The 17160-nt window shown below is 47.6% G+C and overlaps 1 protein-coding gene across 7 annotated transcripts in view; it reads left to right on the top strand.

Annotated features, from left to right (window-relative positions):
* PARP9 (poly(ADP-ribose) polymerase family member 9) overlaps positions 1-17160 on the top strand; it is a 35958-nt gene that overhangs the window by 428 nt on the left and 18370 nt on the right. For 2 of the 7 annotated variants that reach the window (XM_008266839.5, XM_017347055.4), the window contains exons 2-6: positions 4092-4182; positions 5332-5464; positions 8687-9537; positions 10832-11050; positions 12597-12815. In XM_008266839.5, the coding sequence (XP_008265061.2) occupies positions 4168-4182; positions 5332-5464; positions 8687-9537; positions 10832-11050; positions 12597-12815 (1437 nt within the window). In that variant the 5' untranslated portion in view covers positions 4092-4167. The remainder of the gene's footprint in view (positions 1-4091; positions 4183-5331; positions 5465-8686; positions 9538-10831; positions 11051-12596; positions 12816-17160) is intronic. The other 5 variants (XM_051859258.3, XM_017347056.4, XM_089331792.1 and 2 more) reach the window with 4 other exon arrangements.

Here is a 17160-nt window from a genome sequence, read left to right as displayed (position 1 = left end):
CCGGCAGCACTGACTGCCCTGCCGCCTGTCGCCGCGCGGGGGAGGGCGCGTGCCCGGGAGAGTGGTAGAGGGAGGTGGGCCTGGGAACCAAGCGGGACAGGCTCTCTCCAAGGCCTCAGGGAGGAAGTTTCCAGAAGAAACTTCCCAAGAGTGTGGGGCTGGGGTAGGGAGGGGAGGTTAGGGGCTGGGACGGGGACCAGTGTTAAAGTGGCACAGCCCATTAAGCCTTCCTGGTCCCAGCTGCTCCACTTATGATCCGGCTCCCTGCTGATTCGCCTGGAAAAGCAGCGAAGTGCTGGCGCCCCTGCATCCACGCGGGAGACCTGGATGGAGTTCCAGGCTCCTGGCTTCCATCTGGTCATTGTGGCTATAAGGGGAGTGAACCAGCAGATGGAAGATCTCTCTGTCTCTCCCTTTCTCTGTCTTTCAAATAAATCAAATAGATAGAAAAAGGGGAGGGGGGTAGGATAGGACCTCTGAGGTCTTGGGGCGGCTGCTGTGGGGCATACAGAGGAAGGGCCCTTGAAGCCTGGGAGGAGAGGAGATGCAGGAGGAGAGAAGGCAAAGGGAGAGGCAACCAGAGAACCCAGGGAAGGTGGCAAAGGAGAAACGACAGGGGTAATACCAGGAACCCAATAATGAAAAGTTGTAGAGGGGGCGGGTAAAGATTAGAAACAAGACAGTCTCCTGTGGGTAACCACAAGGAGGACACGGACCATAGTGTGCAGGGCAGTGGGAGGGCGTCAGGTCAACCACTCTTTCCAGAAGGTTGGCTGCCCATGAAGAAAGTAAACCCAGTGGGAAGCAGGGATGGAGGGTTGGAGAGGCTTTTGTTATTGTTGTTTATTTATTGTTTTCGGGGCAGAGAGACACAGAGAGCACCTGTCTGTCGTTTTAGTCCCCAAACACCTGCCACAGCCACGGCTGGGAATTCAAATCCAGGTCTCCCTTGTGTGGAACAGGAGCTCCGTTATTGGAGACATCACGCTGCCTCTCAGGGTCTGTATTAGCAGGAAGCTGGTGTCCAGAGCTGGAGCTGGGAGGTAAACTAGGCACTCTGATGTGGACAGCCGGCATTTTAAGTGGCCTTTTAGTCACTAGGTCAAATGCCTGTCCCTGCTATTGTTGTTTTTAAAATGGAAAAAGCGAATGTTTCAAGCAATGTGATCTTTGTTCTAATTTCTTAGGGGTTTAGTGAGTGCCACTCTCAGTGCTCAGTCTCGCCCTAGGCTTGTACAGCCTGGTCTGGAGACAGAAACCAGTGAAGCAAAAGCCCACAGCCAAAGTAGCTGCGGAGGGTTTCCTTGCTTTGTGAAAACAGCAGTGCCCTCTGCAGACCCTAGTTCATCTTGTCCTTAATGTTTTAGGATTACACTGGACTTGCTTTTTTTTTTTTTTAATTTTTATTTTGACAGGCAGTGTTAGTGAGAGAGAGAGAGACAGAAAGAAAGATCTTCCTTCTGTTGGTTCACCCCCCCCAAATGGCCACTACGGCCGGCGCGCTGCGGCCAGCGCACCGCACTGATCCGGAGCCAGGAGGCAGGTGCTTCCTCCTGGTCTCCCATGCAGGTGCAGGGCCCAAGCACTTGGGCCATCCTCCACTGCACTCCCAGGCCATAGCAGAGAGCTGGACTGGAAGAGGGGCAACTGGGACAGAATCCGGCGTCCCAACCGGGACTAGCACCCGGTGTGCCGGTGCTGCAGGTGGAGGATTAGCCTAGTGAGTCATGGCGCCGGCCTGGACTTGCTTTTCCTTGATGCATAGTGTTCTGATGTGATAGACAGTTGTACACATTTTTCTATTACAAAGCCATTTGAAATCACGTCTGCGGCTAAAAATAGCAATAAGCATGGACAACTGTGTCTCTAAGCATTTTCATCATCATTCTTCTAAAGCTTCAGATTCTTTTTAAAAAAGACTTATTTGAAAGGCAAAGTTACAGAGAAAGAGATGGAGAGACAAAAACAGAGAGAGAGAGAAAGTGAGAAAGTGAGAGTGAAAGAGAGAGAGAGAGAGAGGGAGAAAGAGAGAAGAGAGATCTTCCATCTGCTGATTTACTCCCAAATGGCTGCAGCAACCAGATTGGGCCAGACTGAAGCCAGGGCCTGTGAATTCCATCCTGGTCTCCCACGTGGGTGCAGGGGCCCAAGCACTGAGGCCATCCTCCCAGGTACCTTAGCAAGGAGCTGGATTGGAAGTGGAGCAGCCAGGATTGGAACTGGTGCTTGTATAGGATGCTAGCATTGCAGGTGGTTGCTTAACCCACTGCACCACAATACCAACCCTAAACCTCAGAATCTTTCATTTTTACATTTAGATGGAAAATCATTAAAACATATTTTTATCCAGAAAATCATTAAAACATATTTTTATCCAGAAGTTTTCCTATCTAATTAAGCCAAGGATATTTATCACAAACTCAGTAATGCACACCCCTTGCAGGTATTAATAGAGTTTCTTTTCTTCTTCAAACACTCTAGGAGTCTTCATTTGCTTGTTTTTCTTCACTGTTCTTTGAGGGCTGTGCTCAGTCTCATCCTCCTTCTTTTGTTTTTTTTTTTCATTAATATTTATTTTTATTTTTATTTATTTGAAAGGCATAGTGACAGAGAGGGACACACACACACACACACACACACAGCTCTTCCATCCACTGATTCACTCTCCAAATGACTCCAACTTCCAGGGCTGGGCCAGGGCACAACCAGGAACCAGGAACTCCCATAGGGTCTCCCACATGGGTAGCAGGGGACCAAGTACTTGGGCCATCTTTCACTGCCTTTCCCAGGTGCATTAGCAGGAAACTGGATTGGAAGCTGAGTAACTGGGACTTGAATTGGCACTCCGATATAGGATACTGGTGTTGCAAGCCACAGCTTAACCCAGTGTGTCAAAATTCCCTCCCTCAACCTCTTTTTTTTTAAATTTTAAAGATTTGTTTATTTGAAAGGCAGAGTTAGAGAGAGAGAGAGAGAGAGAGAGAGAGAGAGAATCTTCCATCTGTTGGTTTGCTCCTCAAATGGCCTCAATGGCCAGAGTTGGGCCAGGCCAAAGCCAGGAGCCAGGAGTTTCATCCGGGTCTCCCACATGGGTGGCAGTGGTCCAAGCACTTGGGCCGTCTTCTGCTGCTTCCCCAGGCCACTTAGCAGGGAGCTGGGTCAGAAGTGTAGCAACCGGGACTTGAATGGTAGCTGTATGGGATGCCGAAGTTGCAGGCAGTGGCTTAACCACTGTGCCACAGCTCTGGCCCCCTATATTCCCTTCTGAATATGTAAAAAACCTGCTCTATCTTCCAAGGCCTAGCTCTAGTCTTACCTTCTTCCTGCAGGGGTGGGGAACATCTGGCCATATAAGATCTGTGAAATCATTTGGTCTGGCCCTGCAAAGCAATCACAGGTGGGGCCCAAAATTCAATAAATCTATAGCAGGCTAAGAGTATTTATTTTGACAAATGTGTATGGCCGTGAGTGATGTTATAAATATCCATATGGCCCTTGGCAGAAAAAAGGTTCCCCATTCCCAGTAGCTTCCCCTGTTCTAGCGCATCCTGTACTTTCTCGTCTCTGAACTATATTATGGTTTCACTTGGAACCTGTCCTGGAAAGGGTGGAAGGTGAAGAGTGAGTGACACCAACAACAAAGAGTGCATACATATTTTTAAAAAAGGATGTATTTATTGGAAAGGTAGAATCACAGAGAGAGACACAGAGACAGAGAATCTTCCATCTGCTGGATCACAGTTGCTGGGGTTGGGCCTGTCTGAAGCAGGGGCCAAGAACTCCATCAGGGTCTGGTGGCAGAGGCCCACCGCAGAGGCCATCATCTGCTGCCTTCCCAGACGCAGCAGCAGGGAGCTGAATTGGCAGTGGAGCAGCCAGGACTTGAGTTGGTGTCCATAGGGGATGCCGGCATTGCAGGCAGTGACTTATCCCACCGCACCACACCACCACGCCCCAATGTGTGCATTTTCACCATTGAGAATAAACATCAGTCCAGATCAGAAATCATGGTGAGTTCTCCCATAATGTATTCTTAGCAAATTCCCCAGGATCCTGGTCCATGCTTACTTGTCGTTTCTATTTATTCCTAGAAGTGGGCGACCATCTGTGTGTGCTTGGAGCTGCAGACCAGAGTAAACATTTCAAGATCTCTGGGAGACCTGGAGGATGACCTCTTTCAAGGTAAAAAGCATGACTGTGTATCCACCAGGAACTTTGACCAGCACATCCATAATTCTTCCTGTACCAACAGGAAATCTGGGGCTTCTGTTACACCTGGAATCCTCAGTTGGCTTCAAGAACCCATTAAGTTTTTTATGGGAAATGAGAATCAGGTCTACGCTAATCCAGATAACAGAGCCAACTTGAGGGTTTTTTTTAAATGTCAGTGTAGTATCATTTTATCTTCACTCATCCAGCAATTCCTTTCCAGGATGGGGTAAGGAAGGTGATGGAGGAGGAATGAACACAAGGAAAAAGGAAAAAAGTAAAGCACCTCCCTGGCCAAACTTGAAGGCACCACATTCAGCCTTGTGCTGCGAACTAGGCAACAGGAAGTGGCTCTCTGCTGGTGGAGGGGAGAAGCAGCTGACAAGGGAGGTCCACGTCTCAGTGTTTTCTTTCTGTCCAGAGAAGCCCCACAAGCTTCTGGACAGAAGCCTCTCTCAGAGTTTTGGGTCACTTTTTTTTTTTTTAAAGATTTATTTATTTGAAAAGCAGAGTTACACAGAGAGAGAAGGAGAGGCAGAGAGAGAGAGAGAGGTCTTCCATCTGCTGGTTCACTCCCCAGTTGGCTGCAACAGCCAGAGCTGTGCCGATCTGAAGCCAGGAGCCAGGAGCCTCTTCCAGGTCTCTCTCATGGGTGCAGGGGCCAAGAACTTGGGCCATCTTCTACTGCTTTCCCAGGCCACAGCAGAGAGCTGGATCAGAAGTGGAGGAACCAGGTCTTGAATCAGCGCCCATATGGGATGCCAGCACTGCAGGTGGCAGCTTTAGCCTCTACGCCACAGTGCCAGCTTGGGTCACTTTGATTTGTGACGTTTGAGCATTTCCATGTGTCGTTCTCTCGCCCTTCCTCGCAGTCTGAATTAGAAGTGCATTAACCTCGCAGCGGGATGAGGTCGATGTTTGCTGGAACCGTTGGTATTTTAGGTATTACAAGCACACGGATGAAACAAACAAAAAAACCTGAGTGTTCCCTTCCCTCCCAAACCCAGCGCTTTGTGCAGCATTTTTGTTGCTTTGTGTTTACATTAAACTGTGTTTGTTGTTCACAACCTGTAGTATTCATTCGCCTTCACTTTCTTTCTTTCACTTTCTCGCCTTCCACAGGGAGCGGGAGCAGCTCACCCACAGTCAGGTAGGACCCCCTCTTCTCACTCCTGTGCCAGAGGCTTTGCTCAGCTCTTGCCTCAGGGGAGCAAGGGGAACACGCGCGGAGAATGCCTCCCCCACAGCAGCTCAGGTGTGTGGGTGCAGGTTCTTGTGGGGACCCCCGCCCAGCTTCCAAACGGGGCCTGCTTTGTTGGTGTGGGCCAGCAGGCACATCCTCTTAAGGCCCCCATGGATCCTCTGCTTTCCTCACTAGACTTAAGACATATATTATTGTAAATATTTATTTATTTATTTGAAAGACAGTTAAAGAGAGAGAGAGAGGGAGAGACAGAGATCTTCCATCTGCGGGTTCACTCCCAAATGGCTGCAATGGTCAGGACTGGGTGGCTGAAGCCAAGAACCAGCAGCTTCTTCTGGGTCTCCCACGTGGGTACGGGGGCCAAAGCACTCAGGCCATCCTCCACTGTTTCCCAGGCACATTAGCAGGGAGCCGGATCAGAAGCGGAGCTGTCAGAACCAGTGCCCATATGGGATGCTGGTGCCAGTTGGAGTCTGGCAGCTCCACTTCCAGTCCAGCTCCCTGCTAATGTGCCTGGGAAAGCAGCAGAACACGGCCCAAGTACTGGGGCCCCTGCCGCCCTCAGTGGAAGACCCAAATGGAGTTCCAGGCTCCTGGCTTTGAACTGGCCCAGCCCCAGCTATTGTGGCCTTTTGGGAAGTGAATCAGTGGATGGACAACCTCTCTCTATCTCTCCCTCTCTCTGTAATTCGGTCTTTCAAATAAATAACTAAACCTCTTTAAAAGATTGTTTTTAAAAAGAAGCTTGTGGAAAAATGGAATTAAAGGGCCTGTTTTATTTTGTTGCCAAAAAAACTACAAAATGGAAAATAGAATCAAAAGATTTTGGTGAATCTGCATGTATTTATTTTTTCCATAATACACATTTTCCAGAAAGACCTCTCATGAGGTGAATACTCTGAAATCAGTTAGTTTTATTTCCACTAAAATTGTGCCGGGAAACGAGACCATCATGAAGAGTCACTTCCCCTAGCAAGCATTGTCAGTGCGCCACTAGTTTGCTGGTCTGATGTCCCCTCCTCCCCTTCCCCAACAAGAGCAATCAAGACTCAGGGCCGGTGGAAGCTGGGTAAGTCGCCCAGCTCGTGCCCCTCTGGGGTGCTGTTCCCCAGTGCAGCTTGGCCTCATTGTGAGTCACACACCCCTTATGTACTCCTTCCTTTGTCTCGCTTCCTCACCCTGCCCTGCCTACCTATTCCAGGTGGTTTCTGGGGTTGCCTCCCAAATGAACTACTTGAGATCAAAATCTCATCTCAGGGTCTGCTTCTCAGAGGACCCGAACTAACACACTGATTGAAGCAAAAAAGTTATGAATATGAAAAAAGTTATGAATATTAATAAAAAGTTATGAATTGCCTCTCCTTGTTTTTGACTCATAATTGAGTCCTTTACAATACATGTGTCCTAACATGGGCCTTCCCAAACTCACTATAAAAATATATATATATATATATATATATTTTTTTTTTTGACAGGCAGAGTGGATAGTGAGAGAGAGAGACAGAGAGAAAGGTCTTCCTTTTGCCGTTGATTCACCCTCCAATGGCCGCCACAACTGGCGCGATGCAGCCGGCGCACCGCGCTGATCCGAAGGCAGGAGCCAGGTACTTCTCCTGGTCTCCCATGGGGTGCAGGGCCCAAGCACTTGGGCCATCCTCCACTGCACTCCCTGGCCACAGCAGAGAGCTGGCCTGGAAGAGGGGCAACCGGGAAAGATTCCGGCGCCCCGACCGGGACTAGAACCCGGTGTGCCGGCGCCGCAAGGCGGAGGATTAGCCTAGTGAGCCGCGGCGCCGGCCCAAAAATATATATTTTTTAAGATTTATTTATTTGTTTGAAAGGCAGAATCACAGAGAGGCAGAGGCAGAAAGAGAGAGAGGTCTTCCATCCACTGGTTCACTCTCCAAATGGCTGCAATGGCCGGAACTGCGCCCATCCAAGGCCAGGAGCCAGGACCTTCTTCCGGTCTCCCATGTGGGTGCAGGGGCCCAAGGACTTGGATCATCTTCTACTGCTTTCCCAGACCATAGCAGAGAGCTGGATTGGAAGTGGAGCATCTGGGACTTGAACCAGCAGCCATATGGAATGCATGCATTGCAGGCAGTGGATTTTCCCACTATGCCACAGCACCACCTACCACCCCCCCCCCAAAAAAAAGCTTTTTATGTATTTATTTGCATTTTCTTTGAAAGGGAGAAAGACAGAGAGAGGGGGAAGGAAGAGAGAGAGAGAGAGATCTTCCATCTGCTGGTTTACTCCCCAGATGCTCACAATAGCCAGGACTAGGCCAAGTCAAAGTCAGAAGCCCAAAACTCTATCCATGTCTTCTGCATGGAAGACAAGGACCCAAAGACTTGAGCCATCATTTGCCCCCCCGCCCCCTGCCATGATGCCTATCAGCAGAGAGCAGGATAGGAAGCAGAGGAGCTGGGACTTGGAACTAGATACTCCTGCCATAGGGATGTGGATATCCTAAGCAACATATGAAACTCTGTGACAAACATGCTACCCCCAACTCAACCAGTTTTACATACATTTAAAACATTCCAGAGCCCCCCCCCCCATAAACACACTGATCTCAACACCAATGTTGTATCCTAGTAGTTACCATTTATGGGGCATTTACTATATGTCAGGCACAAGATTAAACACTTATGGGAGATGTACCTTTGAAAACTCTAGGACAAGGCCTGGGTTCGTAGCACAGCAGGTTAAGCCTCAACCAGCAACACCATATCCCATATTGGAGAGCTGGTTCGAGTTGCAACTTTGAGTTCTGGTGGCTCCATTTTTGATGCAACTCTGTACTAATGTGCCTGGGAAAGCAGCCAAGGACGGCCCAAGTGCTTGTGCCCCTGCCGCCCAAGAGGGAGACTGGGATGCAGTTCCAGGCTCCTGGTTTTGGCTTGGCCCGTTCCCAGGCATTGTAGCTCTCTGGAGTGTGAATCAGTAGGTAGAAGCGCGCTCTCTCTCTCTTTCTTCTCTCTCTCTCTCCCCCTCCCTCTCTCTGAAACTCTTTCAAATAAATAAAATAAATCGTAAAAAAAAAAAAAAAAAGTAGACTGTTGGCTGTCCTCGGTCTGATTACATGTCTAGATGAGGAGACTCAGAAGGGGAGGAGGGGAAGCTCATCTCTATTCTGAACAAAGAAAATGTGTTCTCCTTGGGTACAGGGATTGCATGCTTTTCAAAGGAACCCTCGCTCATTTCTTTGTTATTATTATTGCTGTTACTGTTGTAATTATTATTGTTTTGTCTTCTCTCCTTTTCCAGAGACTGACACTCCTGAAGAAAACTATAGTTGGCAAATTCCCATTCATCAAAAAGCCTTTGAAATTTTGAAAAATAACGAGAGTCAGCTGTGTGAAGTCCTCCAGCATAAGTTTGGCTGCATCTCTACCCTGGTGTCTCCAGCTGTGGAAGTTAACAGCACGTCTTTGCAGGTCTTCCGGAAAAGGCTGAGCCCTAGGCTAGAGTTATCTGTCTGGAAGGATGACCTCACCACGCACGCTGTTCACGCTGTAGTAAACGCAGCCAATGAGGAACTTACACATGCCGGGGGGCTGGCTGGGGCCCTGGTGAAGGCCGGCGGCTTTGAAATCCAGCAGGAGAGCTGGAACTTTGTTGCCAAGTATGGTAAAGTACCAACTGGGGAGATAGCCATCACCGGGTCGGGGAAGCTGCCCTGCAAACAGCTCATCCACGCCGTCGGGCCCCGGTGGACCCCCGGGGAGGAGCGGAGCTGTGTCGATAAGCTGCAGAATGCCATTGTAGCAATTCTACACTATGTTACCTGGAGAAATCCATACATTGAGACTGTAGCAATCCCAGCCCTGAGCTCCGGGATTTTCCAGTTCCCTCTGGACTTGTGTGTAGGGACCATCGTAAATACTATCAGTACTTATTTCCAAAGGGAGCAAGTGGTCAGCAGCCTGAGAGAAATCCACCTGGTGAGCAATGAGGACCCTACTGTTGACGCCTTTAAAGCTGCTTCAGAATCCATCCTGGGGAGGAACGAGCTGGACCTCGGGAGCAGTCGTGAAGCCTCTGCTTCCCACAGGACCCTCCTGGTTTTCCAGAACCTGATTCTCGAGATTGTCCAGGGCCGCATAGAACTGCAGGAAGTAAGTTGTTGTTGTTTTAAGATTTATTTATTTATTTGAAAGGCAGAGTTACACAGAGAGAGAAGGAGAGGCAGAGAGAGAGAGAGAGAGAGGTCTTCCATCCACTGGGTCACTCCCCAATTGGCCACAATGGCCAGAGCTGTACCAGTCTGAAGCCAAGAGCCAGGAGCTTCTTCCAGGTCTCCCACGCAGGTGCAGGGGGCCAAGGACTTGGGCCATCTTCTACTGCTTTCCCAGGCCATAGCAGAGAGCTGAATCGGAAGTGGAGCAGCCGGATCTCGAACCGGTACCCATATGGGATGCCGGTGCTTCAGACCAGGGCATTAGCCTATTGCGCCACAGCGCTGGCTCCAAGAGGAGCCTTGAAATCTTTAAAGGGTGCCAGGGCCCCCAAATTGCAGATTCTGATTTCACTTTTTTTTTTTTTTTAAGATTTATTTATTTGAAAGTCAGAGTTACAGAGAGGGAGAGGCAGAGAGAGAGAAAAAGGTCTTCCATCACTGGTTCACTCCCCAAATGGCCTCAATGCCCAGGGCTGGGCTGTTCTGAAGCCAGGAGCCAGGAGCTTCTTCTGGGTCTCCCACGTGGGTGTAGGAGCCCAAGCACTTGGGCCATCTTCTGCTGCTTTCCCAGGGACATTAGCAGGGAGCTGGATCTGAAGTGGAGCAACTGGGACTCAAACCAGTGGCCATCTGGGATACTAGCATTACAGATGGTGACTTAACCCAGCAACGCTGACCCCAATTTATTCCTCCCTCCCTCCCTCCCTGCTTCCCTCCCTTCCTCCCTTCCTTCCTTCCTTCCTTCCTTCCTTCCTTCCTTCCTCTCTCTATCTCTCTTTCTCTCTCTCTCTTTTCTTAGGTTTATGTATTTATTTGAAAGTAGAGTTGACTGTTTGGAGGGGGGCTTCCATCCACTGGTTTACTCCCCAAATGGCTGCAACAGCCCACTGCTTTCCCAAGTGCATTACCAGGGAGTGGGATCAGAAGTGGAGCAGCTAGGACTTGAACCAGCTCTCATATGGGATGCTGGTGTTACAGGAGGTGGCTTAATCCAGTGCACCATAGCGCTGGCCCCATATCTATATAATTTCTGAATAGAGCAAAGCTTCATGGCAGTCAATGATTACTCTTTGGAAATATGAGTTTCTATGTATTATTCAATGGGGTTTTTGGTGGCTTTAGCATCCTCATAAAGTATTTTTCAAATCTCCTCAGGGAAATTAAGATTTAAATTAGTCATTTAAGAGAAGAAATTTAACAGTGAATCCTGTCCTTTTTTCTCCCCTTTTCAGACAGATGTAATTGTTAGTTCTATAAGCCAAGTTAATCATACAGCAGGACCTGTGTTAAAATCAATTCTACAACAGGCAGGAGATGAGATGGAATTGGAACTTGAAAAACAGGCTAAACAGCGTAGAGATTCTCAGTTGGTACTGATCACGGAAGGATTTAATTTGTTGTGTCTAAATGTATTCCATGTACTCTGGGATCCAACTCTTCCTAAATGTCAGGTAAGTTCAAAATAAGTTTCTCTTTATGTAACTTGATGCATGAATTTGTCTTTTAAAAAGCTTGGTATCTATCTATCAGTCTATCTGTGTATTTATCATCTATCTATGAGGCAGAGTGAGAGAGCGCCCATTCCCCAGTTTGCTCCGCCAGCGCCACAACGACTGAAGTTGGGCCAGGCCAAAGCCAGGAGCTAGGAACTCAGTCCAAGTCTTCCACCAGGTGGCAGGGGCCCAAATACTTGAACCGCCACTTGCTGCCTCCAGCAATATGCATTAGCAGGAAGCTGGAGTCAGGAGCTGGAGCCAGCTGTCCAGTCCAGGTTCTTGGATGTACGACACAGTGTCTTAAACACTAGACTAAACACCTGCCCCTATAAAATTTATCTTTGTATAGTTCCAGATATGTGTCTATCCAGTCTTTTCAGGATTTCCATCATTTCATTATGTTCTTGAAACACTATCAGGGGGTAGAGTCTCCATTTTTCAGTTCATCCATGAATACCTGAAATACTGAACAAGTATAGGTGCCACAAGTTATTTTTAGATGTTTGATTTAGAATATTATCTAATATTTATAATATTATTTGATTTAGAATATTATCTGAATTTTAAGTGGGCATATTGCAAGTGGGCCCTCAAACAGCAGTGTTCCCTCAGTCTGCACACAGATTTGCCCAGCATTCTACTCTATAGGCCTTCTGTAGGCCTTCTGCTGAGTAGGCCTGGGTTCCAGCCTCTCCGTATTCCCCTCCATGGATTAAATCCCAGGAGGAGCTGGAGTTTCCCTTGCAGCACCGTTCCAGTCAAATCTGTTACCTGTGATCTCGTCTCACCCAGGCCTGTGGTGGAGCTCGGCTCTCTCGCTGCCTCTTCATCTGAGGCACATAAAATACAAGCATGAAAGAATGTGAGGACACATGTAGGTGTGGGAACAGGGAAAGTTAATCCACTTCCTGCCTTTGTATACCTATATTTCTTCACATTGCTTGGCTAGAGAGCATTCAAAAACCAAATTGGGAATTTTCCAAGGTCCTTCTGTAGACATTACTAATACAGCCATGTATTAGTAATCCAATTTGATATTGAAACATCTGCCCAAAATATTAATAATTCTCCAGTAGAAATTACATGATAAGTCTTAATTACATTGAATAAATGCTTTCTGAATTAAATCTCTATCTCCTTTATTAAACTTCCAAAAGTTTCTTATGTTGACCTGTGAGTGGCAGGTGCATGGGGATAAAATGATGCTTGCCTCTAATCTAGGGAGACAGACAAAGCTATGGAAACCAGGAGAAATCCCAGTGCCCACATAACAACACACAGTAGACTGTTATTTCAGTTTCTCGTTCCTTTGATTTCGCATCATCCACCCTTCTGTCTGTAGTGGATTCCCTATGGAATAGACCTTTCCTGACGTCCTAAGAGGCAGGAACGTGACCATGAGGTGGAGTGGAGTTTGGCAAAATATGGGCAGGATCAAGGGGTAAAAGAAATCTTATTTTTTGAGTGAAAGGCTGATCATAAATTTGTGTTTCTCCTAAAGGTATTGAAAGATGCAGTGAAAACATGTTTGGAAAAATGCCTTGTGCTAAGAAAATCTTCCATTTCCTTTCCTGCACTTGGAACTGGAAACACTGGTATGGCTAAGGCTACTGTGGCAGAGATTATGTTTGATGAAGTTTTAACATTTGCCAGAGGCAGATTGAAAAAGCCATTAACTGTAAAGTTCGTAATCTTCCCAGACGAAATGGAGACATATAAGGTAAGTAGTATCTTAGAGATGTCCTACACGTCATTCATTCATTCATTCGTTCGTTCAATGTCTGTCTTGCATCTCCAAAGTAAGACACAGGACTGGGTGCTGTAAGGCATAGTGATGCTCTAACTTGGTGAAATCTAATTTCTAAAACACCATTATAGAAGCCTCGCTTTTTCTTTTCCTTTGTTGGCACTTACTTCTCTCTGTTCCTTAAAGGCAAGCAAACTCCTAGTTTCGGCGTTGGGTCCTCTGCTCCTCAGCCTTCTCTCTGTCTCCAGAACACAACAGTGGTTATGACTTCTGCCACGACCTCTGCAAACTCATGTCTTCTGAGCCAGCTTCACGCCCGCATCCTCAGCCTCCTCTCACTTCCACATGAACACCTGGCATCTCTAACCCAATATACTTAGAACAAAGGCCTTGTCGTGTCCAATCAATCCATTTCTTCTCTAAAATCCCTATCAATCTCAGCTTTGCCTCTTATTGGCTGTGTGACTATGGGTGACTTCGTTTCCTTACCTGTATCTCAGTCTCCTCATCTTGGGCCACTATTGAGGATTAAACTAGGTAATATGTGGATGACATCATAGCATATTGAGTAAAGCCACCACCTGCAATGCCAGCATCCCAAATGGGTGCTAGTTTGTGTCTCGGCTGCTCTACTTCTGATCCAACTCCCTGCTAGTGGCCTGGGAAAAGCAAAGGAAGATGGACAAAGGACTTGGGCCCCTGCCACCCATATGGGAGACTTAGAAGCAGCTTCTGGCTCCTGGCTTTGGCCTGGCCCAGCACTGGCCATTGTGGCCATCTGGGGAGTCAACCAGTGGATGGAAGATCTCTCTGTCTGTTCCTTTCTCTGTGTAACTCTTTCAAATAAATAAATAGATCTTTTTTTAAAAAAAATAAATTAGGTAATACATGTAAAACCTAGAGTTGTACCTGGCACACAGTAGGCCCTCCATGCAGGTCAGCCATTATTATATCAAATGTAATGAGCTGTAGTTGACTGAATGCGCGATTATTACTAAACCAAGCGGTTGTTTATCTTTTCTTTCTAACTAGAGTGTAAGGGCTTTAATAGCAGAGGTGCTTTTGGCTACTTTTGCCATATGTCCAGACTGCCATCAAATTCATTTGGCTCTTTCTTAACTTGTCCTGGGTGACCTTGGAGAGAAATTGGTTGTGATCCAACACAAAACGGTGGGACATATGTGCTGGGGAGGAGATAACTTTTGTGTCTCAGTGCAGACTTGTGTGTCTAGCTGCTTTGGCTCCCACTTTATCTCAGCCGTGTATCGCTTTGTGGCCAGATCGAGCTGTTTAACGTGTGGAGGAGTCCCTGGTACGGTCAGTATAGTTAGTATATATTGCTGTACTTATCTGCCTTTAAAGTATCAACTGCCACTTTGTTTTATTCTTTCTTAGCTGGAATTTTCTTTTTTTTTTAAAAAAAGATTTATTTATTTATTTGAAAGGCAGAATTACAGAGAGGCAGAGGCAGAGAGAGAGAGAAAGAGAGAGAGAGAGAGGTCTTCCATCCGCTGGTTCACTCCCCAGATGGCTTCAATGGCTGGAGCTGGGCCAATCCCAAGCCAGGAGCCAGGAGCTTCTTACAGGTCTCCCATGCAGGTGCAGGGGCCCAAGGACTTGGGCCATCTTCTACTGCTTTCCCAGGTCATAGCAGAGAGCTGGATCAGAAGTGGAGCAGCCAGGACATGAACTGGCACCCATATGGGAAGCCTGGCACTACAAGCGGCAGCTTTACCCACTACTCCACAGTGCCGGCCCCAAGCTGACATGTTCAAAAAAGACTTTGATGATATCAAGGTAGAATAAAAAGGGTAAGTTGCAAGGGCTTCAAAAAGGTTTCCCAGACATAGGTTCTGATTCTGGCAGCAATAGCATTCAGATGTCTGTGAGGTCTCCCAGGAGTGTGCCTGGCTGAGAGTTAGTTCTCTGGCTGCTCATCTTCCCAGGCAAGGGTCAAAGCAGCCATTTTCTCTCTCCCTACCAGGAAAGCAATAGTATATCTTTGTTCCAGCTTGCTCTTTCCTGGAAGAAGAGTCCCTGCCTGGACAGGGAGCTCTGAAGTGTCTGTTGCTGTCCCCAGGCTTTCAAGCTGTCAGTGTGACATCACTGAAGGCAGAGTTGGAGGAGATGCTCACAATGGGCTCTCGCGAGCCAATGTAAGCTGGCTCTAGTGCTCCACTGTGCCTCGCCCAAGGGCTGCCTAGCATTACACTGCCAGATGACTCGGTGAAATAGCTCAAGCCCTTGACAAAAATGAATCATCCTGTCCTTTGAATGAGGTTCACCCATTCCCAAAGCAGAGAGTATCCCTGGGCCCAGACAGGAGCCGTGACTGCCTTCCTGAACTGCTCGTGAAGCGCTGTTTCCTGACAACGGAATTAGCCACAGCTAGGAAACGAGGTTCACCACGTCCCACACACAAACAAAAGCGTGTTCCGCAGCTCCAGGAACGTAGAAACAGCACCCACAGTCTGAGGGCTTCCTGTGGGATTCATAATCAAGGTGGTGGCCAGGTATTGTGTCTGCCAAGCACTGTGTTACAAAGGCGTCTCATTTCACTGTCCCCTAATCCTGGATGAAGATGTTGACATCATCCCCATTTCACAAAGGGGAAGACAACCCAGAGGGTAGCACACCTGTAGCTGATGAGGAACAATCATGAGAAATGATAAATCCATTTTGTTTCTCAAAGGGGATTGTCCTAAACAATAATTTATATTCTGTAGTGAGCGTTGACCATTCTTCAGGTTTTGTGCAATGTTAACACTATATTATATCCAAGCAGGTATGATATTATACACACATATGTATACACCTCTGACCTACCAATAAACTTGTGTTCTTCCTAAATAAGCCTCACCATGAGAGATGTGTGTAAGGATAGTTCTCAGGGCAATTGGTTTATTTCCTTACAAAACAGATTTGTCAGACATCCAGAGTTAAGCTGACTAAGGTGGACCAACCTATACTAAATTCATAATAAAGTAAAATCTACATTCGCAAGCTCATATTTTCCAATTCAGAATTCACAATGAGTAAATAGCTCTCCACCTACTGAAACGGTTGTGTTTATTGGTATATTGTGATGATCGGATCCTGGGTGAAGTTGAGTATCTACAAAAGTCAGTGCATGGTTCTGTAATGAACTTACTGCCTATCAGCCTGGTGCTAAGCATTATGTCTCAGAACAAGGAAGATATATTACTCCAGGGCCCATTGCTGACATCTCTTGTGGACAGAGTTGGAAAAATGCTGCCAAATTCTTGCCATTTGGGTCGATTTATTTGAAAGGTAGAGCTACAGAGAGCAGAGGCAGAGAGAGAGAGAGAGGTCTTCAGTCCACTGATTCACCCCCAGTTGGCCGCAACGGCCAGAGCTGCGCTGATCCAAAGCCAGGAGCCAGGAGCTTCTCCCAGGTCTCTCTCGTGGGTGCAAGGGCCCAAGGACTTGGGCCATCTTCTACTGCTTTCCCAGGCCATGGCAGAGAGCTGGATTGGAAGAGGAGCAGCCAGGACTAGAACCGGCGCCCATGTGGGATGCCGGCGCTTTAAACCAAGGAGTTAACCCACAGCACCACAGCGCCAGCCCCTCCTCAGTGTTTTTGCTGTTAAGTTAGTTTCTTTCAAATTCAATCCAAAGTCTTGCCTACTGATTTCTAACCTATCCTTAACTTTTTTTTTTTTTTTTTTGACAGGCAGAGTGGACAGTGAGAGAGAGAGAGAGAGAGAGAGAGAGAGAGAAAGGTCTTCCTTTGCCGTTGGTTCACCCTCCAATGGCCGCCACGGCCGGCATACTGCGGCCGGCGCACCGCGCTGATCCGAAGGCAGGAGCCAGGTACTTATCCTGGTCTCCCATGGGGTGCAGGGCCCAAGCACTTGGGCCATCCTCCACTGCACTCCCTGGCCACAGCAGAGGGCTGGCCTGGAAGAGGGGCAACCGGGACAGAATCCGGCGCCCCGACCGGGACTAGAACCTGGTGTGCTGGTGCCGGCAAGGTGGAGGATTAGCCTAGTGAGCCGTGGCGCTGGCCTCCTATCCTTAACTTTTAAAACAACCTCCAGGAGAAGATGATTTTTTAAAAAAAGATTTATTGGGTTCTGCACTGTGGCTCAGCAGGTTAACGCCCTGGCCTGAAGTGTTGGTCAATTGAGGAGTGAACCAGCGGATGGAAGGCCTCTCTCTCTCTGCCTCTCCTTTCTCTGTGTAACTCTGACTTTCAAATCAATAAATAAACCTTTTTTGATTTATTTATTGATTTGAAAGTCAGAGTTACAGAGAGACAGAGGCAGAGGGAGAGGCAGAAAGAGAGAGAGAGAGA

The sequence above is a fragment of the Oryctolagus cuniculus genome, chromosome 4 (genome assembly GCF_051225735.1).
Source record: "Oryctolagus cuniculus isolate XC-2025 breed Fujian yellow rabbit chromosome 4, ASM5122573v1, whole genome shotgun sequence".
NCBI lineage: Eukaryota > Metazoa > Chordata > Mammalia > Lagomorpha > Leporidae > Oryctolagus > Oryctolagus cuniculus.
Note: the sequence above shows the minus strand (reverse complement) of the source record. Positions and strands in the feature narration are given on the sequence as shown.